The sequence below is a fragment of the Tursiops truncatus genome, chromosome 9 (genome assembly GCF_011762595.2).
Source record: "Tursiops truncatus isolate mTurTru1 chromosome 9, mTurTru1.mat.Y, whole genome shotgun sequence".
Taxonomy (NCBI): domain Eukaryota; kingdom Metazoa; phylum Chordata; class Mammalia; order Artiodactyla; family Delphinidae; genus Tursiops; species Tursiops truncatus.
The window spans coordinates 14398518-14425294 of NC_047042.1; the positions used below are offsets into that span (position 1 = coordinate 14398518).

General features: G+C 40.4%; 1 protein-coding gene across 2 annotated transcripts in view; it reads left to right on the forward strand.

The window, feature by feature from the left end:
• Positions 1-214: 214 nt before the first annotated feature.
• AMPH (amphiphysin) overlaps positions 215-26777 on the forward strand; it is a 183361-nt gene continuing 156798 nt past the window's right edge. For both annotated transcript variants that reach the window (XM_033862882.2, XM_073809541.1), the window contains exon 1: positions 215-316. In XM_033862882.2, the coding sequence (XP_033718773.1) occupies positions 248-316 (69 nt within the window). In that variant the 5' untranslated portion in view covers positions 215-247. The remainder of the gene's footprint in view (positions 317-26777) is intronic.

Here is a 26777-nt window from a genome sequence, read left to right on the forward strand (position 1 = left end):
ATCACTGTGGGCGCTCTCTGGGCATTTCGACTCTTGGCGGCTTCTCTCTCTTTAGCTCGCCACCCGTGTCACCGACCGGGCCGGCGCGTCCCGCCTCCGCTCTGTCGCTTTAAGTGGGTCCCCGCCGCCGCGCCCCTCCCTCACCCCTCCTGGCGCTCGGCGGCTCCTCGCCGCCTCTCCTGCTCCTCCTTTCCCGCTCCTCCTCGCCGCCCGCTCCGCTCCTCTCAGCCTCCGCGGACCCGCAGCCATGGCCGACATCAAGACGGGCATCTTCGCCAAGAACGTCCAGAAGCGACTCAACCGCGCGCAGGAAAAGGTCAGAAGCGGGTGGCGGGGACGCGGCGGGCAGGGCCGAGCCGGCCGGGGCGGGGGTGGGATGTGGGGGAGCGCAGGAGGCCGGGCCGGGGTCTCGGGGACGCCTTGCCCTCCGCCGCAGCCACTGCAGCAAGGCGGCACCCGGCGCTGCGGGGAGCCGGCGGGAAGGCGGGAGCGCCGGGGACGCGCAGCCCCTGTCCCGGGAGGCGCGGGGTTGGCCCGGGTCTCCCGGCTGCCTCGCCGCTCCCCCGCGCGGCTGGCCGCGCTCCCCGCCCTCCTGGGCCGGCGCCCGGCACGAGCTGTGGCAGGTGCGGCGTGTCGCCCGCGGCTCCCGGAGCTGAGCGCATCTTCCTCCCGGCGCCCGCTGGCCGCGCGCCCGCAGGCGGCTGGTGGGGACGCGGCCCGCAGGTCCCGGCGGGAGATTGCGGCGCTGTCCTTCCTCCGGCGGGATTTCCTGGCTACTTGGGTGCAGCAGGAACGAGCGATTTAGCACAGAAGCTACCTCCGAAGAAATATGTTTGGAGTAAGAAGGCTGATCGCGAAGAGCCAAGGGCTTTAATACAGTACTGTGCAGTGAATCTCGAAGTTCAAAACCGAGATCTAGATGCACACTTCTTTCTTTCGATTTTTCTTTTTTTTTTTTTTTTTTGAGGGGTCTCTCTGTATGTGTATCCCTTTTGACGCCAGCGTCCTTCTCTGGAAGGTCAAAAATAAATATGACCTGAACCTAACAGTTCTCTGCATCTTTTTGCACAGAGGAGGGCGTTTTATTGCATGAAAAAAAAATCCATGCTGCACGGGTTGGGTTCCCTGGTGTTTCACAAGATTGGTCGCAGTAATTTATTTTTCTCCCCGAGAGGTGGGCACAAATGAACGCCGTGTCCAAATCAAGGCCAGCCCCGAGCAGTTGGAGAGGTACAGTAGCAGGCAGTGGGTTTGCCTGGCTTCCCTGCCCACTGCTTGTCGTCAAGACCTTGCCAGCACTGAGGTCTTCATTTGTGTCCCGGGCAAAGGACATTCATATTGTAGATGAAGCATTGTACTTGAAAATGGACACCGGCTAATGAGCCCCGTGGTCCGTGTCACTTGAACTGTGTTCTCTTTCACGTGGAAGTATTTTCCATCCCTGGGATTCTGGATGTTTAGTGGTTTCCTGTTTTACCTGGAAGTCAGGTTTGCCGCGTTGCCCACTATGAAGGTGAATTTCCCTTTTCAGACTTGGGCTCAGGACGCCCCCCCAGTTCCCATTGACTCCCGTGAACTCAGCTGAAGGGGGCACTGATTCCTTTGCCTGTCCGCATGCCCAGAGGCTGGGTGGCTGCCTCTCGTCCCTCCCTTCACACATGCATGCTCTCAATGCAGTAAGAGGATTGTATTTCTTTTAATATCTACCCAAGCTCATCCCGAACTGTGATCCTCCTGTCGCTCCTTTAGCAGCTGAATTAACAAGGCTTCCTGCCCCCTTCTAGTCCCTGGCTACTTGTGCAGAAAGTAGCCATGATCTGCTGGGATCCTGGCCAGGTTTTGTCATCATTTTTTCATACTTCCTTTTACCCACTGGTAGGTATTCCTCCCCACCCTCTCCCTCCTTCCAAGTAAGTACTTGAATTTTAGGTCTGAAGCTTTTCATTGAATCCACTTCCCATCTGTGAGGGAATTTATTGATACAGTCTGCCTTTTGACATATTAAATTATTTCTTAATCTAGGTCACCAGCTGTTAATATGCCAGAAATAACTGAAAAGAAAATGTAATCTGACTTAGAGAGCATTCAAACCCTTATGAATTGTTGAAAACTCACTTTTTCATAATGGTGTGTATTATGATAGCAGTTGTGGTTGGTGGTTAATCAAGGTGGCCTAGGGAAGCCTTGAGCAGGGCTTCAAGTGTCCTATTTCTTCCCTGGGGAAAGCTTCGGATGAAAACTGCCTGTTGTACTTAGTTTAGGGGGTTAAGACACCAAGAGGCTGAGAGTATGAGTTCTGTCCCTGGGTGAGTTCTGTCCCTGGGTAAGTTCTGAGCCCATGCAGCACATGGGAAAAGGGCATGTGGGAATCCAGTTAAGGCAGCCCAGTCGATCCCAAACAGAAGCCGTGGGACAATGGAAAGCAGTGTGTTGCTGTTTGGGCTTGATAAGACATCTCCCCCAGTGATTCCTTCTTTTCGCATCTTTGGTCTCCTCCTCTTATCCAGATGCTCCATTGCAACACTGATATGCTACGTATGTTTCTGAGACCCTTTGCTCCTTGTTTCTACCACCACATTTTCTCAAAAGAGTGTCCACTCCCTCGACTTTTCTATCACCTGTACTCCACCTAACAGCTTGCATGCATTTTGGCTCCAAATGCATGACTGAAACTACACTAAGAGGTAATTTATGGCTTTCTATGAATTTAAGGTACATTTTTTCTTATTGAAAGTCTGTAAAGGTTCATTGGAGAAAGAATGAAATACATATATAAGGGGAAAAAAAACCCCACCAACAAATTAGGACACATAAATTCTACCACCCAGAGATTTCACAGTCATTTGATATGTATCCCAGTACATTTGTTTCCTTACGTATGTGTATATATTCATACAACTAAAACAGGTGCATCCTATATGGTTTTGTAACTTGTTTATTTCATTTAATAATCATGAACGTTCTTCAATAGATGTACATATTTTCCATCACTATTATAAGTGACTGAACAGTATTGGAATGTATCAGTTATAATGGACCCGCTGTTTTTGGACACTCAGTTTCCAGTGTTTCCGAATATAAATACAATCAGTGAGAAAACTTATAGGGAAAATGTTCCCACACACTCTTAAGTATCTCCTTAGATGAATTCCTAGGAGAAGAATTATGGTGTCAAAGGTGTGCTTCTTTTTATTATAGCTAGATTGCCTTTCAGAAAGGTTGTGTCAGTTTACATTCTCACTAGCAGTCCATCGGATGTTTGCCAACACCAGATAATAAAATTTAAAGCACTCTTTAGATTTAACATCGGAAAAAATTAGTTCCTGTTTATTTCATGTTTGATTTTTAAAACCCGAACGTGAGTTTCTTGCGTTCTTGTTTTGTTTCATTTGTGAATGGTGTGTTTATACTTGTGCCCATTTTGTGGAGCATCTCCATCTTGTTATTCGTAAGGGCAGAAACTTTATCAATCCAAACATTATTTCTTCCTTTTCTATTTACTTTTTAATTTTTTGAGGATTTTGTTTCTGTTATAGAGCACGTTTATGTTTATATTATGTGTATGTTTTATATATTTGCTTAAATCTATCGATTGATTTTGCATGGTTTCTCTTTGGGCTGTTGAATTAGGATCCTGCCACTTGTAAGTATCAGAAAACTCAATTCAAACTGGCTTAAGGAAAGAAGAGGATTTAATTAAAAGTAAAAATATGGTTCTTGCACACATAAATTTAAATGAGATTTTAATGAATATATGTTTGTATTAAGCTATGAACATATAATATATGTATATATAAAATATATGTGCATATGTGTGTGTGTTACATGTTAACTCATTTGATTCTGTGAGGTTGGTACCATTACTATTCCTATTTTATAGATTAGGAAGAGGTCAAGTGACAGGCCCAAGGTCACACAGTATGCAGTAAAGCTGAAGTTTGAAGCCACGCAGTCCATTACTTCCTCCTTACACGGTACTGCCTCTTATAATTATGAAAACGGCAGGGGAAGACAGACTTCAGACCTGCATGGAACCAGGGCTCAACCACAGGCATCAGGGCTCAGGTGTCTTTTCCTCATCTCTCATCTCTGCTGTTCATCCTGTCAGCCCCATTCTTGGGCACCTTCTTCTCTTTTGGTGGCAAGATGGCTGCCAGCCCCTCTAGACTAGGCCACATTTATAGAGAACTCCTCAGTATAGCCCTCATCGGCCCAAATTTGGGCTTGTGCCTATCCCTGGAAAAGAAAATATATCTCTGGCCAAGGGCCAGGGCCATGGGTTGGATTGGGCCTGAGTCACAGGCTTCTACGGAAGCTGGGGTGGAGAAATTTCCCCTAGACCATCTGTACTGCTGGTAGAGGAGGGAGAATCAGAGCACAGAAAAGGGAATGGGCACTGTGCTGGCAAAATGAAAGGTGTCCACCACGGTGCACTTCAAAGGCCTTCTCTGCCCCGTGGTTGTGTAAATAATCACATAGCTAATAGCTTATAACTTAATATTCACTTAAAAATTTCCCATCAAGTTAATATATGCACAATTTAAAAAAATCAAATATTAGTAAAAGACTTATTATGAAAAATAGCAGTCCCCTGTCTCTCCTTTCCTCAACGGCCAGTCTTGTTTCCCCAGAGGCAGCTATTACTAATCACAAATAAGCTTAAGATAGGAAAGGATCTATCCTTTCTTATTTGGTGAAGACCGGTGAAGATTTAGCTCTCTTACATTCATCCTTCTACTTCCATATCCCCTAATAATAGAGCAAAAATTGTGGATTGCTGAGGATTATATTTTTAAAAAGTTAAAGTATAGAAAAAGAATAGATACGTGAATATGTATAACGGAATAACTCCGCTGTACACCTGAAACTAACACAGCATTGTTAATCAACAGTACTCCAATATAAAATAAAAATTTAAAAAAAAGCTTACTTGATAACATCAGAAAAAGTATAATGTTTGTTGACTAAAGTATACAAATCTTAATATTCAGCTCGGTGGATTTTTATGTGTATGGATTTCCATATAGCTACCACCCAGATCAAGTTATAGAACATTTCTATTATAAACCAGATATCTGTCATCCCTCATGTCTCTTTTGTTCTTTGTCTTGTTTATGTTCATACCTTTTTAATTCCTTTACCATCATTTCCCTGATGAACATCTTTTCTTGTATAATGCTTGTTGGTTATTTTGGTATCTTCTTTTGCAAAGTGTCTGTTAAAGTTTTTTGCCTATGTGTTTTATTTGGGTTGCTTGTTGTTTTCTTCTTGGTATGTAGTTCTTTTTATATTCAGGATATGAATCCTTTGTCAGATAGACAATTTGCAAATATTTTCTCCTAGAAGGTGGCTTGCCTTTTTACTTTCTTAATGGTGCCCTTTGTGTGTGTTTAAAATTTTAATGAAGTCTTATCTGAAGATTAGGTTTTCCATACAGCTTTTTGTTTCCCTAGAGTTAATAATAGCCTTTATTTCTGTTTGCTTATTTTTTTATGAACTATTTAGAATTGTTTGTTCTTGCTTCATCAGCTCTGTCAGATGCCTGTCAATATCATTATCAAAGGTTCAATATATCAGGTAATGCAATTATATTCTCCAGTGAGCGACACCACCCACAACTCCCCTCTGTTTGGAGCCTCTGCCCTTTTGCTGTAATCTGGGCTGACTTCTTTTTTCTAGGCCTGCTACATAGCTGTCATCCTGGGTCTTTCCTTGCCAATGTTGGGGTCGAGGAAGGGACTTGAAGGCACATCTAATGACTGTCCCCCATTGTCATTGTTGTTCTTTATCCTCACTTTCTGTAGTACTTGGTAGAACCAGGTTTGAAGCCGGAGTGTGTTTGAGTGTGTGACTGTGCAGTGAGAATTGGCTGCTTTTTCATTGGTTGCCTGTACAGGCACTTTTAAAAAGTAGCTTTCTCTATTCTGCTGAATTGTTTCCATTCTTTTATCTACTTTTCGGCTTCTGTAAAATGTATTGAACTCATCCACTAGTAGTGCCTCCCCTCTTTTTATCCATGTATGTTCATACCTTTTTATTCCTTTGCTGTTGTTTTTTGTTGGGTTTTGGGAGGAGACAGATATAAACACGTACAGTCAGTCTGCCTGTTTATCCAGAGGCCTTTTTTACTTAAATATTTTATCCCTTTGGGATTTTTTTGTCCATCTTTGTTCATTTGTGAAATCCAGTGACATTTATTTGGTCTTAACCCTCCTTGACCTCTATGCAATATTTAAATTGGTGGAGCACTTTAAACATTTTTTAAGATTTAAACTTCTTTTTTTTCTCCTCCCTTTTTTGTGGTACGCGGGCCTCTCACTGCTGTGGCCTCTCCCGTTGCAGAGCACAGGCTCCAGACGCGCAGGCTCAGCGGCCATGGCTCATGGGCCCAGCCGCTCCGCGGCATGTGGGATCTTCCTGGACCGGGGCACGAACCCGTGTCCCCTGCATTGGCAGGCGGACTCTCAACCACTGCGCCACCAGGGAAGCCCTAAACATTTTTTTTTTAATGTGACTCTAGTGAGCAGGGAAGTCTTTGGTATAATACTAGCCTTTTTCAGCATTAGATTAGATAAGAGAGTTATGCTATTTAAACTCTAAAGACATGTCTAAAGACATGCACTGTTTGATATTCTTTGTGCCAGTTTATCTGCCCTGAGTAATTATTGTAAAATAATAGGTGCGATTTTTTTCTTGCATTATAACTTCCCAAGTAAATTGTAGGTGATTGAGGACAAGGACCTAATGTCTTGTGAATTGTATGTACTCGGTGATGATGTATTATTTGACTTTGTATGTTCTTGCTAGTTTACTTCCCAACCCTGCAGACACATTGTCCGAAAGCATCCTTCCACGTTATTCTTTCTCGCTGACTTTTGTGAAATTATCATAAAGGTGTCACTGTGTATCACTGTCATTTGAATTGTCATTTTGTGGAGGTAGTATATCAAATAAAATTAACCTTATGAGTTCTGAGGATGGTGGGAACTCCATCAATGTTAGGTTGAACTGTACTAAATTGTTATTTTTGTAAGTCAAACAGTCAAATATTGGTAAAGTCCTGTGGTTCAGCCCCACGCTGATTGTGTGATGTGGCAAGAAAAAGAGTGTAGTCTCCTTCTATGCCTAATTGTGTGACATTTGTGGGTTTTTAAAAAAAAATTGTTGCCTTGCTGGTGCCCACATCTTGGTTTGTTCTCAAAGGGAGACATGTGGATGGTGTTTGTGTGTGCATGTGCTGATGTGTACGTGCCTGTGTTTATTTATTTATGCAGATTGAATGGGAGAAGGAATACCCTGCTCTGACCAGGAGACACTTTCCATGGATTCCAGTGCCTTGTCTGTGGAAGAGTAGCTTGTATGACCATGTTTACATTTGAGGACACTTTGGAGACTGAGTCTCTGAGACACATCCAGGGTTTCCCCTTTTAAGATCATCAGAAGACTTTGTTGTTATCCGCTTCTACATTGTACAAGCTTATACCTTCTCATCTACTAAGATAATTTTCTCTGGCTGTATTAGGAACTGACAAAACTAAAAATAATTCTGAGGACATTCTTGACAGTAAAGTTTCTTTCTTCATTTTTTTTTTTACACATAAACATGCATATACCCATTCATCCTTCTTTCTCCAGGAATAGGGAATTACAACCGTAGGGATTGAGATTTTAATATTAGTAAGAGTTATCATTATCCTTTACAGCATAGCATATTGTGTGTGCGTGTGTGTGTGTGTGTTCCATAAATCATACTTTAAAAGTAAGCTTGTCTATGGACCGATACAACTTAAAATACCTGAAACACTTGTGTAAATAATATGGTCCACTTTACTAGAGGTATAAAATTAGGTCCCATTTAAAAAAATACTCTAATTAAATGGTTTCAACATCGAATCCAGTGTATCATGAGAATCTCTTACTCCTCCCTGGGGTCCCCGTCTTGTGATAAGTTCAGAAATCCTATGGGGAGGGTCCCTTCTCTAAAGAAGTCTGTGGTTTTTACTATGGCCTTATGGAATAGGGTTCTAAAAGGGAGTCCAGCATTCAGATGTCACTCTTATCCCCCAGGGTGAGCACTGCAGTGTGTCAGGAACATGGTGTCCCCACTGATGGGTCTCACAGTGAGGGCAGGGCCAGGAAGCCTTTCTCTCTGGGATTATACTCAACTATGGCCACTGTGTCACAGAATGCCTGAGCTCCAAATATGTGAGCTCTTTATCAGTGGGCTTATTATTTCCAAATATACTTTCACACATACACACAGCTTCTCACTCCAAGATTTCCCATCATGCCAGGGTTTCTAAGTTAGGAAATTCGTTATCAGCAAACACTGATTATCCCTTCCATTCTATGCCACTCCACTCTGTTCTGTTTTTAATAACATGCTAAGGGGACTTACTAAACGGATTTCCAGCCTGCAGTTTGGGAATACTACCTTGGAGGACCTCCAGCATCCTTTCTTGTAAGCTGGCTTTCTTTTGGGCCATCGGTCCATTTAAGGGTGTGTGTGTGTGTGTGTGTGTGTGTGTGATTAAGTTTCAAAAAAATGTTGTGAAGCACTTTGTGAGGGGATGAGTCGAGAAGGCAAAGAGTATTTTAAAAAATATGTTCTGACTTTTTAAGGTCTGGGAATTTCCGCTTGACTCTTCAAACACAATTTTTTAGTTTTCTAGCCACTTAAATTAGGGGCTGTCTGAGTAGAACTTCCGAGGAAATAACTGAGCCTGTGGGCTTGTATGAAGGGATAACAGATATAGAGATTTCTTATGTTGCAGATATAATTTTCCAGATATTCTCTATAATGGCTAACCTTTACATAATGAAGCTCCCATCATCACAGAGTTTGAGGAATTCACTGATGAACATATATAATAAGACTACATACACAGCATTGTGCAAAATAACATGAGAGTAATCACATTTTCCTGAGAACACAGCCACAGGCCAACTTTTAATAAGTGAAGCTGAAACTTCATTCTTACCAATTCAAAGTAAGTCTAAATTTAAGTGTAGTGCTTTAGTAGATATATTTCCTGAATATATATTGAGTAAATCTCTTATTAGGAATAATGTTGGATAAAGCCATGAAAAAGATCTTAGTTTTGAAATATTTGCTATGCATAATATACTTATATATAAATTTTGATTACCCTGAAGCTACTTAGATGTACGAAAATCAGAAAACCATGATTTTGGTCATTTTCATCTTATTCTCATATAGTTCTTTAGTTGAAAGTTTAGTTCATAAGTGGGAAGAACCTGAAAAAAAAATATGTGTACATATATATATGTACACACACACATATATACACATTTTTTCTATCTTAAAGTGCCTATAATGATTTAATAAAATACACATGGACGTATGAATAAATGTACTTTTGTTACGGCACCTGACACTTGTTGAGTAAAAGGATGCTAAATTTACATATTCTAATAGTTAATATATTCGATTGTGAAATCAACCTGGTAAAATTCAGTTATTCATTTAGAATCATTTACTAAGAATCTAAAAGACACATGCACCCAACGTTCATTGCAGCACTGTTTACAGTAGCCAGGACATGGAACCAACCTAAATGTCCATTAACAGAGGAATAGATACAGAAGATGTGGTACATATGTTCAATGGAATATTACTCAGCCATAAAAAATGAAATAATGTCATTTGCAGCAACATGGATGGACCTAGAGGTTGTCATACTGAGTGAAGTAAGTCAGAGAAAGACAAATACCATATTATATCACTTATATGTGGAATGTAAAAATATGGTACAAATGAACTTCTTTACAAAACAAATAGAGTCACAGATGTAGAAAACAAACTTATGGTTACCGGGGGTGGGGGGAGGGAGAGATAAATTGGGAGATTGGGATTGACATGTACACATTATTATATATAAAATAGATAACTAATAAGGACCTACTCTATAGCCCAGGGAACTCTACTCAATACTCTGTAATGACCTATGTGGGAAAATAATCTAAAAAAAGAGTGGATATATGTATATGTACAATTGATTCACTTTGCTGAATGCCTGGAATTAACACAACATTGTGAATCAACTATACTCCAATAAAAATTAAAAAAAAAAAAGAATCTAAGGCCCAAAAGGCACTTGCTAGGCACTTGTAATATAGCATTCAACAAAGACCAGCAGGAGGTGGTAGAGAGAGAAATCTTTGAATATACTAATAACTAAATCGTTATTAATGAAAAATCATAATTAAAAATTCTGTGAGGAGAAAAAAACCATTAGTAAATGTAACTAGGGAACTCACCTAGAGTGAGAGGATTGCATATACCTATCTGAAGCAGGTAGATTTTAAGCTAAGATCCTAAGGATGGGTTGTAGCTGTCCAGGCAAGGGGAGTAGGGTAAGAGCGTGGGGATTTTAGGAGTCAGTAAGCATTCTAAACATCATACTCTTCGCCCTTATTCAACTAACTAAGATAAAAATAAGAGCTGTAAAAAAAAAAAAGAAAAGAGCTGTAGAATATACAAGAGATAACGAGAATCGACTGTTAGCGTTGGCTTTATAAATGATCTCTTCTACCATTTGCATTGCATATTTATCAAAGTGGCAAAGTGGACCCTAACTGGGATGGTCCTTCTGTAGTCGCAGTCCCTCTTTTGTGTGATCAGATTTTTACTCTCACATGTTGAAGGGTCCTTCTATGTCCGAGTTCCCCCTTGATACAGAGGCAGGACGCTGGTTCCGAGCTGACTTGCTCTCTGAATTATCTGTCATACAAAGATCCCTTTGTATAACAGCAGTAAACTCCAGCCCAATCTGCTTTTATGGATTTGTAAGGTCTCTTATCGTAAACCATCAGAAACGCAAAATAAATATGAAAGCCCTTATAAAATTCTTAAATGCCACACATCTGGAAACATTGGTTTGTCTTTAAAAGGTTTGAATGCACTTGGATTCCCAACTTTTAATGAGAGAGAGAGAGAAGAGAGAGAACAGGCTGGCAGCAACTTGACTTAATTATGTTGTAGACATTGACTAGATTATTTTGCAGGCTGTGGTCTTGAATTTAGGAGTAATCTGAGATGATTTGCAGCTTGGGAAGAATCTTAAATTTGGAAGAGAATCTTTTGTAGCAGGCAATCTCTTCCTCTACCTAGTGATGTTTGCTAACAGTTGGGTAGCATAGATGGCCCAAGCCTTGGAAGGATCTCCCATTTTGTAGTAGCACAGCCTAGAACAGTGTGATGATACCTTTCACATGCCCTGTTATTCCTCAATATTTGAGGCATCTGTACAAGAAATCCTGCCTCTTTAACCTACGTGTTTCTATAGCAAAAAATCAACTTCCAACCTGCTCCCTGTTCAGTGGGTTCTTCTCTGAGTCTCTAGGAAAACGATTGTCCAGATTTTTCTTCCCACCCGTCTAGGAAATGCATGTGACCATGGGGACCACTAGCATTATGAAACATGGTCAGCAGAGGGTTCTCCTGGGTACCTGTATTGGCCTGTGGTTGCTCCTGTTAAGCATAGGGAGTGAATCTAGAAATCAGGTACCTCCAGGGTAGTGTTTTCTCAATAGTCAGGAACATTTGGGGAGTGGGTGAGTTAAGAATGCAGATTCCTGGGCCTATTTAAAAACTTACCAGAATCTCTTAGTAAGACTTGGGAATATGCATTTTAATAAATTCCTCTGGTAATTCAAAGGTTTAATGAATCTGCAAAGCACACTGCTTTAGAGAAGGGCATTTGGTTGAGATTTTGTGGTGGGTATGAGCTCCTAGGTCCACTCCAGGGTTATAATTTGGAGAGTAAGGCTTTCTTCCACCCAGTGACTATAAATTTATCTCCAAAGTAGTAGAGAGAAGAGGGTGAAAAGCAGTGCCCTATTCTATGCTTAAAAATATCCTTATGCTTAACGTAGCCTACTTAGATTTCAAAGGAATCAGTTTTGTGGAGGCCAAATTGGAGATGTTTCATCAAGGGCCAAATATCTTCCTTATGAGGCGTGTTGTATAGCATAGAAGATCGGAGTCTGTGAAATCTGGTTCTGTAACAACCATTATAATTTTAGAATAATGCTGGCTAATGCATCAGTCACAAAATGTAGAAATATTTGTCTCAAAAAACTGCTGTGTATTTTTGGTGGGTGACAGAAGGAGACGGGCGAGTTTGGGAGATACGTTTATAATTACATTGATTTTTGTATGTTTTACTGTAGAGTGAATAGTAATGAGATTGCTTAATGTGCCTAGTAGAGATTGTGGTCAAAACTCAGAGGATGGTTTTGGTCTCTTGTGGAAGAAGCCCCATTTGATAGGACCTGGATTATTAGATTCTAAGTTTAATTTTTCTTAAGGTATTTGTTGAGAACTTGTGTCTTTATTCTTAATGGATATTGTTCTACACTTTTCATTTCTTGTGATGTTTTTGTCTGTTTTTTGTATCTGAGTAATAATCGCCTCAAACAATGAATTGGGAAGTGACCCATCTCCTATTTTTTGGAAGAGTTTGTGAAGAATTGGTGTTAGTTCTTCTCTTAATATTGGTAAAATTCATCAGTGAAGCAATCTAAGCTTGGGTTTTTTATTTGCGGGAAGTTTTGCGATTGCTAATCAAATCTCTTAACTTGTTTAGGTCCACACAGATTCTCTATGTCTTTTTGAGTCAGTTTTTGTAGATTGTGTCTTTCTAGAAATTTTCTGTTGCATCTAGTTTATTGATTTAATTTGTTGGCATGTACTTGTTCATAGTGTTCCTTTATGTAGTAGTATTCCTTTTTATTTCTATAAGGTTGGTAGTAATGTCACCTGTTTCATTCCTGATTTTAATAATTTCAGTCCTCTCTATTTCTTGGTCAGTCTAGCTAAAGTCTTGTCACTTTTGTTAATCTCTTCAAAGAACCAATTTTTTGTTTCATTGGTTTTCTCTTGCATTAGCTGCATTCCATAAGAGTTGGTATGTTGGGTTTTCATTTATCTAATATATATTCCAGTTTCCCTTTGATTTCTTTTTTTATCAGTTGGGTATTTAGGAGTGTGTTGTTTTGTTTGCACAGGTTTATTAATTTTCAAAATTTCCCGTGTTAGTGATTTCTAATTTCATTCAATTGTAGTTGGGTAACATGCTTTATGTGATTTCAGTCCTTTAAACTTATTGCGGAATGGAGGGTGGGGGAATTGGGTGAATGTGGTCAAAGGTACAAACTTCCAGTTGTAAGATAAATAAGTTATGGGGATGTCATGTACAGTATGCTGACTATAGTTAACAAGACTGTACTCTATATTTGAAACTTGCTAAGAGAGTGGATCTTAAAAGTCCTCAAAACAAGAAAAAAATATTTAACTATGTGACACGATGAATGTTAACTAAACTGATTGTGGTAATCACTTTGAAGTACAGATCTTCCTTGACATATGATGGGGTTAAGTCCTGATAAAGCCATCATAAGTTAAAAATACCCTAAGTTGAAAAAATGTATTAAATACACCTAACCTACCAAACATCATAGCTTAGCCTAGGCTACTTTTTTTTTTTTTTTTTGCAGTACGCGGGCCTCTCACTGTTGTGGCCTCTCCCGTTGCGGAGCACAGGCTCCGGACGCGCATGCTCAGCGGTCATGGCTCACGGGGCCCAGCCGCTCCGCAGCATGTGGGATCTTCCCGGACCGGGGCACGAACCCGTGTCCCCTGCATCGGCAGGCGGACTCTCAAGCACTGCGCCACCAGGGAAGCCCCTCATCACACGTTTAAAACAATTATTATTTTTTTTAAATTGATGTATAGTTGATTTACAACGTTGTGGTAGCTTCAGGTGTACAGCACAAAAATTCATATATATATGTGTATATATATATGTGTGTATATATATATATATACACACATATATATATTCTCGGTTTCAGATTCTTTTCCCTTGTAGGTTATTACAAAATATTGAGTATAGCTCCCTGTGCTATACAGTAGGTCCTTGTTGGTTATCTATTTTATATACAGTAGTGTGTATATATTAATCCCAAACTCTTAATTTATATAAACAAATTCTTATAAAAAGAATCTGTTATTTAGGGCTAATAACATTTCTTACATGAATGTAGTCACTGTAGCCTACCTTTTCCCAGTTGCCCATCCCATAGTAACTAGAGATCTGTATGTAGAGATGGCCCAGGCAAACGAAGAGGGAGTCTTTATTAGAGGTGACCAGGGAGACATCTACATTTATCTCCAGAGTGCATTAGATGAGATCCTGTAGAGTTTGGGTATAGAGCAACCTGTTTGGAGTAACATAGTAACATTGCTGACCCTCCTCTCATCACTAAAGACTCTGTTTCCTCAAACTGAAATCGACAGATGCACATATCTTTGTGCATTATGTGTGTGTGTGTGTGTGTGTGCATGTGTGTTTTGGGGAAGCTTTTAGAGTGAGGTATGACATGCATGTATTAACTTGCAAAAAATCTTAGGTGTACAGCTTGACAAAATTTTACAAATATACATGTATAACATATAATCTGTGTTACTAACACTCCGATGAAGTGAAGAGCGTTTCTGGAACCCAGTAGACTCCTTCAGACTTCTTCCAAGTTAATGTTTCCTCTCTTCTGTTCGCTTCTTCCTACCAGGTAGCCGCTATTCTGATTCTCCTCCCATAGGTTAGTTTTACCTGTTCTTTAAATTTGTATAAACAGAGTCAGACAGTGTGCGCTCTTTTGAATCTTACTTCTTTCACTCATCCCAGTATGTATGAGAGTGATCCCTGTTGCTGCGTATAGGAGTTCATTCCTTTCTTTCATGAATAGTATTACCCTGTACAATCTCCCACGATTTATTTATCCATCCTCCAGTTGATAGGCATTTGGCTTGTTTCTGGTCTTTGGCTGTTATGAATACAGCTGCTGGGCACACTCCTTATACATGTCTTCCGGTGGACAAAACCCACTCATTTCTTTTGGGTTAATACCTCGGAATACAATTTCTGATTCTTTAGGGTAAGCATTATCTAGCTTTAGGAGAAAGGGCTAAAGAGTCTTCCAAAGTGATATATCAAATTTACACTCCCATAAGCAAGTGTGAGAGTTTAGAGAGCTTGTATCTTCAAATGATAAGTTTGGTGTTGCAAACTGAGTTGTATTTGTCCCGTGCATAAGTCAGCATAAGACTCCTTGTTTAATGAACAAATGACGTTATGTATTTTACACAGAATCATAGGCACATTCCTCTCTCAAGAACCCGTCAATATATTGTGTTTAAACTCGGGGAGTGGTGACCGTTACACTACCACTCACATGTGCAGAGGAAGGGTACAGCTGGCGCCTGTGTGCATGGGGCGAGGGGTAGGAGGATTGTGGTGCAAGGAGTCTCAGGGTGGCAAGGGTTCTTTGATGTGCTGTATTCTACCTCCTGTCTTCTGGGATCAGGGTCTCTGGTCCACACAGGTGGCTTTCTCTGCAGGTGTATGTGGTTTAGTAAGTTAGGATCTGAGCACCTCTGGGCTTAAGCAAGGCTCAGTGGCATGGCGTGCTGCAACTGACTCAGCCCCACCTTGGTTTCTTCTGGCCCTGTATGTTCTTCTGCCATTTGGCTAGACTGACACTGGGCTGTGGTCCCCAGCCCTTCTACAGAGCCGCGTGTCTACTGCCTCAGTAGCCACATCCCTCTTCCAAACTGGCGGGTTTCTTGGCCAAACTTCCTAGTAACTATGTGTTCACCACATGAGCGTCAAGGCATTGAGGAATCTAAACTTCAGGCTCCCCTTGACCTGGTTACCTAGCGCAGCCACAGAGATGTAGCTGTGCCCAAGGTTGGCAAGTAGGGCAGGCTGAAAAAGGAACTTTCTAGAGTGCTCCGTGGGGTGTAAGTGTCATAGCTCTCTTTTGCCGTTGACATTATCCTTACTTCAAAGGGAGGAGAGAGGAAAATGGGGATGCATTTTTATTCCACCTTTTTCTCCTGTCCATGGAGGGGAAGGCTTTCCTTTGCATTCTGTTGTATCTTCCTGCCACAGGGCTTGCCAGGCCGTCACGGATGAAAGGGGCCTCTTCATTCCACTGTGGGAGCGAGGACTCTGCCCCGGGCTTCACTTGCCTCTTTAGCATTTGATATACTAAGGAGAGAAATGAAAGATGATGGAAAATTGTCATTTGAGGCATCTTCATTCTTGCGCCCCATCTAGTTTGCATTAAGAATTGGGTGTTTTCTGGGAAATACAGCCAATATTTTGTAATAACTGTAAATGGGAAGTAACCTTTAAAAATTGTATAAAACTAAAAACATTTAAAAAAGTGAAATTTGCCATTAAAAAAAGAAGAATTGGATGTTTTCTATCCATAGGCATCATTATGAGCAATTCATCTATATTGGCTCATTTAACCCTCATCGTAAACCTATGAAGTAGGTGTTCTTATTATCCCTATTTTACAGATGAGGAGACCGAAGCCCAGAAAGGACAAGGTTGAGCAGTTTGCTTGAGGTTACTTAGCCAGTTAAGGGTGGCATTGGGATTTGATCTTGGAAGCCTGCTTCCAGAGAGCCCACGTTTTCTGAAATGACTGAGAACTTGGCATGTTCTTTTCATCAGTTCTGATGATGTTCCTCTGCAGTGTTGAGTTGAGAAAATGTCAGGTCTCAAGTCATGACCCCGGGTTGGGGAGAAATTCCATGGAGTCTGGTCCCTGAAATGGTTTCATTCCTTTATGAGTCATTCATTGCTTTATGTGTCATCATATCTGTACCCCTGGGACCTCTCAGTTATCGTCTCAACTTTTGGATTTTACATACTGGCTTTTCTTAAACTGGGGCAAACCCATGTGACAATCACCTGTTTTTGGTTACATGGTAGTTTTATCTTAGCAGCTCAAACTACTTTAATAAACATGGTGCTCACAGGCTTCTGGGATCTGGGAAGGAGGTACTAGTAACTTGGGGTCTTAGTGGCTCAAAAGATGGGTTTGGAAAAACCATAGAGAATTACCAGTTATCCAAGTTCATTTCATTTCTTACAAGATGAACATCCTGTAAAATCTTTACCGCTCACCCCAAGGTTGAGCACCAGGAGAAGTAAGAGAAAGATGTGCCACTGAATACGACCTCACAGATGGGGAAGAGAGCGGGGCATGGGTGTGTGTGCTGTACCATATTGACAAAGGTGCCTTTCTAAATACAAAGGGCAGATTTTCCCAAGCCATCCAGTGAACCGGCACGTGTTCTACATCTGCATCTTAGAAACTTGCATAGGCTAACAATGCTGATTTCCTCTTAATTTTAGCTCACTTGAATAACTCCATCTTCATCTCTCCAGATGCTTTTCCAAAGCCTCTCAAGTCCACAGATTTTTTATGATCCATCATAGAAACGCTCTAGCATTCACTGATGATTCCTCTTCTTTCTTTTGTCACGTGGTAGACAATTTCAGGTTGCCCACAGTATCAGTTCTTCCTTTTTCACGGCTATCCAGCTAAAGATAGCATCTCCCAACCTCATTTGCAGCTAGATGTGGCCACGGCAGTTAGCTCTGACCAGACGGAGGGGAGCAGAAGGGCTCATGTGTAAAACTTCTAGGTCTTGATTGTAAGCCTGGGGGTTTGGGGTCCACTGCCCCCTCTTAATCCCCACTGTCTGGAATGTGGATGTAATGGTGGGAGGTGGAGCTGAGACCTAGGACCGTGGATGTCACGCCATCTCAAGTGTTGAGAATGGCAAGACAATTTGGTGGCGGAGCCTGGGTCCACCACACTGTGGAGTTGTCACAGCCTCAGGGCTACAGGAGAACAGTGGCCGGACAGGGCAAGAGAATTCTATGTCTGCAGAAGCTACTGTGTTTTCCGGCTTTCATTCCTACAGCTAAACCTCCGTCCTAAGGTTTAGTTTGAACTGTTTGAAACCGCCATTTTTTTGTGAATCAAAACTTGTCAAATATCATCCGTTTCATACTGTTCAATAAGAACACACATTCATTTCATCATTTTTTTTCATTAAGTTTTGCACCTACCATCTGAGGATGCATCCTGTGAAAGTAGACAGTGTTTTATGGAAGGTGCCTCAGACATGGTGGAGAAGTACTGTCAGTTCAGAACAGGAGGTAATGAGTAGGTGCTTGGTGACTCAGGAATTACCCAGATTCGATCTGTTGTAAACATTGTTCTCTTTAGTTAAGACCTCCCTGGAAGCCTCATAAGGTATTTTTATTCTCATTAGTTGGAAGGCAGCCACCTCAGCAGCTGACTATATCAATGGATGACTTTAAGGTTTGACCCCCTGAGTGGTATTTTCCTTTCAGCTGTGATGCAAATGGGCCACGTGTATTGGGTCCTTTGCCAAGGGTAGGTGCTTTGCTCTCAAGGGTATTTGGAGCTGGCCATGATACTTTAGAAAGTGTGCCTTTGGTAGAAGGTAAGCTGGGCCGCTAGAACTACTGATAAGAAAAAATTATTCCATGACAACAACACAATATAAACTCTGGTCAACCATACTAAGCAAACAGTGGTACCTATTTAAAAGGATATTGTATACTGAGGGCCGTAGCTGTAAGTTATGGTGTAAAAATGGCTGAATGCATGGAGAGATGTACTCTGTTCTTTTAGAAAGACTGAATATTTTAAGGATGACAGCACTTCCCGACTTAATCTCAATTTTAAAATATTCTAAATTGTACTCCAATAAAGATGTTAAAAAAATAAAAATATTCTAGCAACAGGTAATCAGATGAAAGTACATATGAGTATTTTTGATTATTTTGTGCCACCAGAGGACTTACCCTCTTCATATATAATGTACTATAAAGGTAAAATAATTAAAACAATGGGGCTCTTGTTCAAGAATCTCTACACAGATTAGATTAGAACACAAACCTCAGAAGAAGGCAGACCCATCAAGGAAGCATCAGTTTGACAAAGGGAAGCTCTCACTCCAAAAATATATGAAAGGAATATTCATCAATAATCGGTCATAAAAAAAGTGGCTAATTGGGGAAATCATGAATTGTATGAGTTTTCACCTTATGCCATAAATAAAAACATTTTTCAGATGGATTGATTAAAAAAATATCAGATAAGACTATAAAAATTAAAGGTAAATATAAAATTGAATCTGTGATGAGAATCAATTTTCTAAGCATAAAAGCAACAGAACACTAACATAGTTTTTATTGCGTACAGGTTTAAAGTGTAAGTTTGTTTGAAATATATTAAGCAATATTAAAAAGCAAAGAACTAAAATACATCATTTGGAACATATATGAGTTATTTTCCTACTATATCAAAAGGTCTCATAAGTCAATTAAAGTGTTCATAGTCTAGCAGGGGAATGGACCAATGGCTGGCTTAGATAGTTCTTAAAAGAAGCAATAAAAATAATTTTGAAAGATATGAGAAAGGTCAGATTAGTTGGTAATAAAAGAAATGCAGTTAAATTGCAGTTTTATCTCTTATGTTATTAGACTCTCAAAGAAAAAAAAAAAAATACAAGCAACTCATTACCTCTTAATGAGGTCCCAGTCACTCTTCTGAGTTACTGGTTGGGAGTGCGGTCCTTAAAAATGTCTATGATCTTCGATTCAGTAATTCTATTAGCAGGAATATACAATAAGAAAATTAAAAGCTATAAAGATATATATATATTTAAAGATATTTTTTATAATAATGCTTTGGATGGGGAATTTTTTTTATTTGGATGGGGAAATGTTTTATAATAGTAAAATACGGGAATAAATAGTGTTGGAGAATAGGAGTTTTATTAACTAATTTATGTGAGATCCATTTATTATGGATTAAATTAAAATACCATTAAAATAATATTTACAAAGCTTATTTAAAGAAATATTTAAAATATTTCAAATCTATTTAATATTAATGATAAAATATTAAGTAAAAGTGCATGCTGCAGACTATATAATTTTATATGTATGATCATATCAATTTGTAGAGCGATATATTCATATGTAAACGGGAGGACACGGGTGATTTATTGTGTCCTATAAATTAAGAATATATGTCCTTTTCCAGTACTTCAAGAATATTTACACTGATAATACTATACAGTAAGCTATAAAGATCATCTTACTACATTGCTAAAAGCAGGAATCACACAGACCACATTCTCTCTACAACTCAAAGAATCAGAGAATAATTGAAAAGTTTTATCACAATTCAACTACTTGAAGAATTACAAAGGTTTCTGTTAAGTAATTTAAAGCAAATAGAGGAAATCAAAACTACATGTAGAAATGTAGAAATCACTATGTAGAAATCAATTGACCATGACACATTGCACTCTAAAAGTCATGAGATAAAGCAATTGCTTTAAATGCTTTTGTATTAAATAGGAAAGGATAAAATTAAATAAAATGAGCTTCTATTCAAGAAGCCAGGAAATATAATTTAAGGACAGGAAGAGAAAGGAATAATAAGGTTAAAAACAGAAATCCAGGAATAAGGCAATGAAATATACAATAAAATTGATATATTAAAATGAGATAATTCTTGGAAAATACTAATAAAATAAATGTAACTCTGGGATGACCAATCAAGAAAAAATGCTGGAATACACATCAAGAAAATAAAGAGAAAGGGGGTGGAACCACAGATATAGGGCTGATAAAATGTAAAGTACTAACCTATAACTCAGAAAATTTTGGGGAAAAGAACTGGGGCTTGTCTTATCAGATATTAAAATATTGCAAACACAAATAACTACTTGAACACCGACAAAATTTTAGTGAAAGGAAATGGACTTTGTCTTATCAGGATTAAGATGTTACAAACATAATTAGACAAATCAGTGGAAAATTATAGAAAGTTGAGATACAAAGCCAAAGATATGTTAAGAATCATTCAACAAGTCTATTTGAGCCAACAGCTCATCATTTTGGAAAAAAAACCCATGATATTTATTTTATGCACTATATACAAAAATAAGTTCACCGCTAGAATGAGGATTAATGTACAGAAGAGAAAAATGAAACAGGTGTTTTAAGAGACCACAGATAAATACATAGGGAGACTGAGGGTAGGGGGAGTCTTTCTGAGCCAGGTGCAAAGGCAGACACCATACCAGAAAAGATAGACAGATTTCACTCTATTGAAAACAAACCAAGAATAAAATTTACCATAAATAAGATTAAGACATAAAGATATTTTCAAATCATATGACAGCTCACAGCATGTTCTATTGTGTTCTGTTAAGTTTTGGTAGGTGGATGTCATTAAGACGAGTTTAGCTTATCAGACATTAATGTTGCCTTTTGTTGGTATTCTGAGTGTTTGGTAGGAGTAATTTCTGCCTCTGCTTGTGAAAGGTTATAAAAATCTATCTTAATTGTGGAAAAAAATTTTAAAAGATAATTAACGTCAGCAGGAGAAATGTATATTTAATTCTGTTTAAGAAATCCTAGACAACGAATTACTCCAAAGTGTCTCTCTTGAATTAGAATATTCATAAATGACTAGATATTTGTATATATTTTTTACCTTGAACTCCTAACTGTAGAGCTGATTCAAACCCATTCAAACCCATCTAGGTCACACGCATGATCTGCTGAACTTCGTGATTCATTATAGCTTTTCTCCTATTCCTTTTATGTGGCAAATACTCAGTAATAATAGCCCTCTTACTTAACATAATGTAACTTTCATGATGATGAACTCCTCTTAAATGGAAATGCAATAATATACATCAATCTTTGAATTCCTGTGATTGCATATGTCATACAGTTTCACAAATAAGCAAAAGGATTGACTATGAATCCGAAGCTTTTATTAAGTAATTATGGTATCAAAACTCTCATGAAATAGATATTATTTATTCTGCCTTTTCATTTTATAGTAATGACAACAAAGAACTATATATGCTTTTTAATATTCAGCTCAGAGGTTTATACCAAGACTAAAAAAGGAGTAGCATAGATAGAGGTGATCTAAAATCGACTTTTTCACTTAGTCAATGACTATACGTTGCACTCTTGCCCTGGGTCAGGTGGCATTGGACTTTATCCTAAAGACAGTGGGAAGCTGTTGAAACAGCAGAGAAGTGTGATTGCATCTGAGGGGTTAGAGGGTCATTTGACTGTGGTGTAGAGAATGGGTTGGAGGGGTAAGAAGGACTTGAAGCAGAGAGATGCACAGGTGAGGGGATGGGGGATGGAGGCCATCTGCCCAGCGGGAATGGCAGGGGGCTGGAGGGGGGTGGACAGGATTGAGGGGTCATTGGGAGGGAGGTGGATGGGATTTGGTATGTGGGAGTGGGCAAGAGGGATGGTCAAGGGCAATTTTAGGTTTCTGATTTGAGAAAGTAAATGTAGAAGGAGGACGATTGGACTCCCATCCTTTTTCACCTTTCCCTTCCCATCAGCGGTTTTATTTGATCATGCTTGACTGCAGCGTGAAAGTTGAAAGTCACAACAGAGGGCACACTTCTGAGCGTGTTTATAATGTCGTGTCCCAACTTCAGATCTGGTGTGAGTGGTGACCCTCTTCACTCTTCTCGGCGTGTCCCCCCACCTCTTGGTAGTGTCTCGACACGTCCCCCTCCTGCTGCCCACACTTCCTGCCTGGAGTCTCTTTTTCTGATGGTCCCTGGGCTCTTTCCTTGTGTCTAAAGGGCCAGGCCTGGGTGCTGCCGCCTGGAGCTGGAATAGAGGCAACAGGCTGCACGAGGCCCTCACTGACAGCTCGGGGAAGGCAGTGGCTTGTGGCAAGCTCTGGCCTTTCTACACTCTTTCCTTCTCTCACACAGGCAAACAGCCCCTCCTCCTTCCCAGCAGTTTTCAGACCTTGCACATGTCTCTTGTACTTACTCATGTCCAAGTTCAAGTTGGGCTTTTCTGGATGCCCTGATTTTTACGGGGGAGGATTCTTGCTCTTCTCCTTAGCCTCTGCTCTGTATTTGGGCTTCACTGGCCATTCTCATATCCTTCCCATCTGCAAGAGAACCGCATCGGGGACTGCTCTATTGGCTGCTGAGTTCGCCAGCACAGACCCCAGACACCCTCTTTTGGTACAACCCGTTTTTTAAAAAAATTTTTATTGGAGTATTGTTGATTTACAATGTGTGTTAATTTCTACTGTACAGCAAAGTGATTCAGTTGTACATATGTATGCACTCTTTTTCATATTTTCCATTATGGTTTATCACAGGATATTGAATATAGTTTCCTGTGCTCTACAGTTGGACCTTGTTGTTTATCCATTCTATATATACCAGTTTGCATCTGCTAATCCCAACCTCCCCATGCATCCCTCCCCCACCTCTCTCCCCCTTGGCAACCACAAGTCTGTTCTCTATGTCTGTGAGTCTGTTTCTGTTTCATAGGTATGTTCATTCATGTCATATTTTAGATTCCACATATAAGTGACATCCTATGGTAATTATTTGTCTTTCTCTTTTTGATTTTCTTCACTTAGTATGATGATCTCTAGGTCCATCCATGTTGCTGCAAATGGCATTATTTCATTTTTTTCTATGGCTGAGTGGTATTCCATTGTATATATGTCGTACAACCCATTTTTAACGTGACCTTGATCTTTCCTAGCACTTCCCACCCTGGACCCCAGCACAGACCATATGCATGTTCCCACCTCTCTGCCTGCTTCTGAGGGGAAAGCAGGAAGCAGAGGTGATGCATGGAGGGGAGGGAAGGAAGACGCGTGTTGGGGAGCCCTGGGGAGCGCTCTGCTTCCACTAGAGTGTGGAGTTCAGAGTTAACAGGTCAAAGGCATAACTGGAGACCTGCTCCCGCATCCCTCTGTGGTCACAGAGCACTGGCTGCTAGCAGACACCTTGCCCCAGTTTCACTTGGCAAATGTCTCTCCTGGAGAGCAAAGGCCATCTGTGTCCTTCCTCTCTTGTACATTTGGTGTGTAACCTACTCCAATACGGTGGGCCTGTAGTCAGTCTTAAAATTCTTTCTTTTTTTTTTTTAACTTATGTCTCATCCCTGCCTTATATTTCTTTGAAGCGTTTCTTAGATTCTTTCATTTTCTCTACATCACCTAGGATGATCATTTCAAAAAATATTGCTGATAAAAAAAATCTAGGAATAATTTAGAATTAGGAACATTGCCTTTTCCATCTTGCTAGGATGGACTGCCCTTAGGTGAAATTTGGTATGAAGGTCTGTTTATTTAGCCCATGTAAGTGTTGGTTTTTTGTTTTTTTGTTTTGTTTTGTTTGCTTGTTTTTAGAATGCTATAGACACAAAATCTTAGCCATACGTTTGGTAATTATTTCTCCTATCTGTTATTAAAGTTTGAGTTGAGTAGGGTTGAATGGGAGCAATATAAGTTTTTGGAGGTCACAAAATATAGTTTTACAAGTGCTGGTTTTTTAAAAACTATACATTTAAATATCAGGAGAACCCACATAATAATCGGGATTTCAGATTTCCCTAGAGAAATATGAAGATGTAGCAATACTGGGATGGCATTTCCTCCAGGCAGCAAACTCCTGGAGTGGAGTAGATGTCCCCCTTCCCCCTTTAGACATGCTCTCTCTTTTCTGGGTCCAGCTTTAGGCAGATCACCTACCTCTGCTGAGCCTCAGGTCTCTAACATAAGATGGGATATGACCGATGAATGGATAAAGAAGCTGTGGTACATATATACGATGGAATACTACTTAGCCATAAAAAAGAACGAAATAATGCCATTTGCAGCAACATGAATGGACCTAGAAATTATCATACTATGTGAAGTAAGTCAGAAAGAGAAAGACAGATACCATATGAGATCACTTATATGTGGAATCTAAAATACGACACAAATGAACCTATCTGTGAAACAGAAACAGAATCACGGGCATATAAAACAGACTGGTGGTTGCCAAGGGGGAGGGGGTTGGGGGAGGGATGGAGCGGGAGGTTGAGGTTAGCAGACGTAAGCTTTTATGTATAGAATGGATAAACAACAAGGTCCTACTGTATTGCACAGGGAACTATGCTCAATATTCTATGACAAACCATAATGGAAAAGAGTATAAAAAAAGAATATATATATATGGATAACTGAATCACTTTGCTATAAGCAGTAATTAACACAACATTGTAAATCAACTATATTTCAAAAAAATAATAAAAGAAAAGAAAACAAAAACATAAGATGGGATTAATAATCACCACCGCACAAGTTTTTAGTGTGGATTTTGTGTACACAGAGCACAATGTCTGATATGAAGTAGACAAGCAGGATACATGGGTTACTGTCCCCCAGGGAGCTAGTTCACGGGCTTAAGAGGAGATGGTGTGTTGGGGAAGGTGTTTTGGGGACATGGGGGAAGAGGTATTGGAAGGAGCTTGGAATTCACTGGGATCATACATGTATCTTGTGTACAGACCTGGCAGAAACTTTGTCATCCTAGACTCCGCTCTTTCTTGCCCCACATCCAGTCCATCAATAAATCATGTCAGCTCTGCTTTCAGAACGAACCTGGAATTGGGGAGCCCTCACTTCTCTCTCTGATCCAGACCGCCATCATCTGTCACCTGGTGATGAGACTGGCTTCCCCACTTGGCTTCGTGCTTCTGACCCAGACCCCTGCCACCTGTTCTCCTCAAGACCACCAGAGTGCTAAGGTCAGAGTGAGGCAGGCCTCTGCTCAGAACCTTCCAGTGGCACTCACGTCACTGTGGTCAAAGCCACCGCTCTCTCCGTGTCCCACAGGCCCTCCTGATCTGGCTCCTTCCTCCTTGTCTCTCTGACATTATTTATTACCCCCCCGCCCCCGCTCTCTCCACTCCATTTCTCTCCTCTTCGTTTGCTTATTGCATCTCTTTTTATGCCTATGTGTTTTACTTATTTATTTTCTGCAAATATGTTTTATTTTTTCTTTTATTTACTTTTTAACTTTATTGCATCTTAAGCATTCCAACTGTCCAACGCACTCCCTACTTTACTTACTCATCTTATTATTATTTCTTTCCCCAGTTCCGTGTAAGCTTTGGGCAGGGACTTTGGACTGTGTGTTCACATCTGTATCCCCAGTGTCAAGGTCAGTACTTGGCACTTAGTGGGTGCCCCACACTTGTTTGTTGACCAAGGAACAAAAGCTAATGAAGGGGCTTCCCTGGTGGCGCAGTGGCTGAGAATCTGCCTGCTAATGCAGGCGACACGGGTTCGAGCCCTGGTCTAGGAGGATCCCACATGCCGCGGAGCAGCTAGGCTCGTGAGCCACAAGTACTGAGCCTGCGCGTCTGGAGCCTGTGCTCCGCAACAAGAGAGGCCGCGGTAGTGAGAGGCCCGCGCACCGCGATGAAGAGTGGCCCCCGCTTGCCGCAACTGGAGAAAGCCCTCGCACAGAAACGAAGACCCAACACAGCAAAAATAAATAAATTAATTAATTAACTCCTACCCCCAACATCTTCTAAAAAAAAAAGCTAATGAAAACATGTTACCAAAAAGGAGCACCTGTCCTCCTCTTCTTTCCAAAGCCAAGCTATGGAGTAAAGCAGCAAATTAACACCTGCTATTTTTAGAGAGGCAGTTAGCTCCTATGACAGAACGGAAAGCAATAGAGGGAAAATTATAGGTCCTTTAACATTTGTATTTGATTAAAAGTAGGAGCCACCCAGGAGCACTGTCTGTATCCCTTGGTGCTGTGAATGTAGCCTTGGTTAATTCTACAGGGTCTGTTCCCTCAGAACACACATTCCTTCAGAGTGTCCTGGCAGCTCCTGGAGCTTTTTTTTTTTTTTTTTAAAGAATGTCAAAGCAATTTATTGAATATGTCCTACACTGAAAGAAGAGATTCTGTTTCACTAGAGTGAAACAGATCCTTAAGTACAAAAATAATTAAATGTTTGACTGATCGTTAAGCTGTT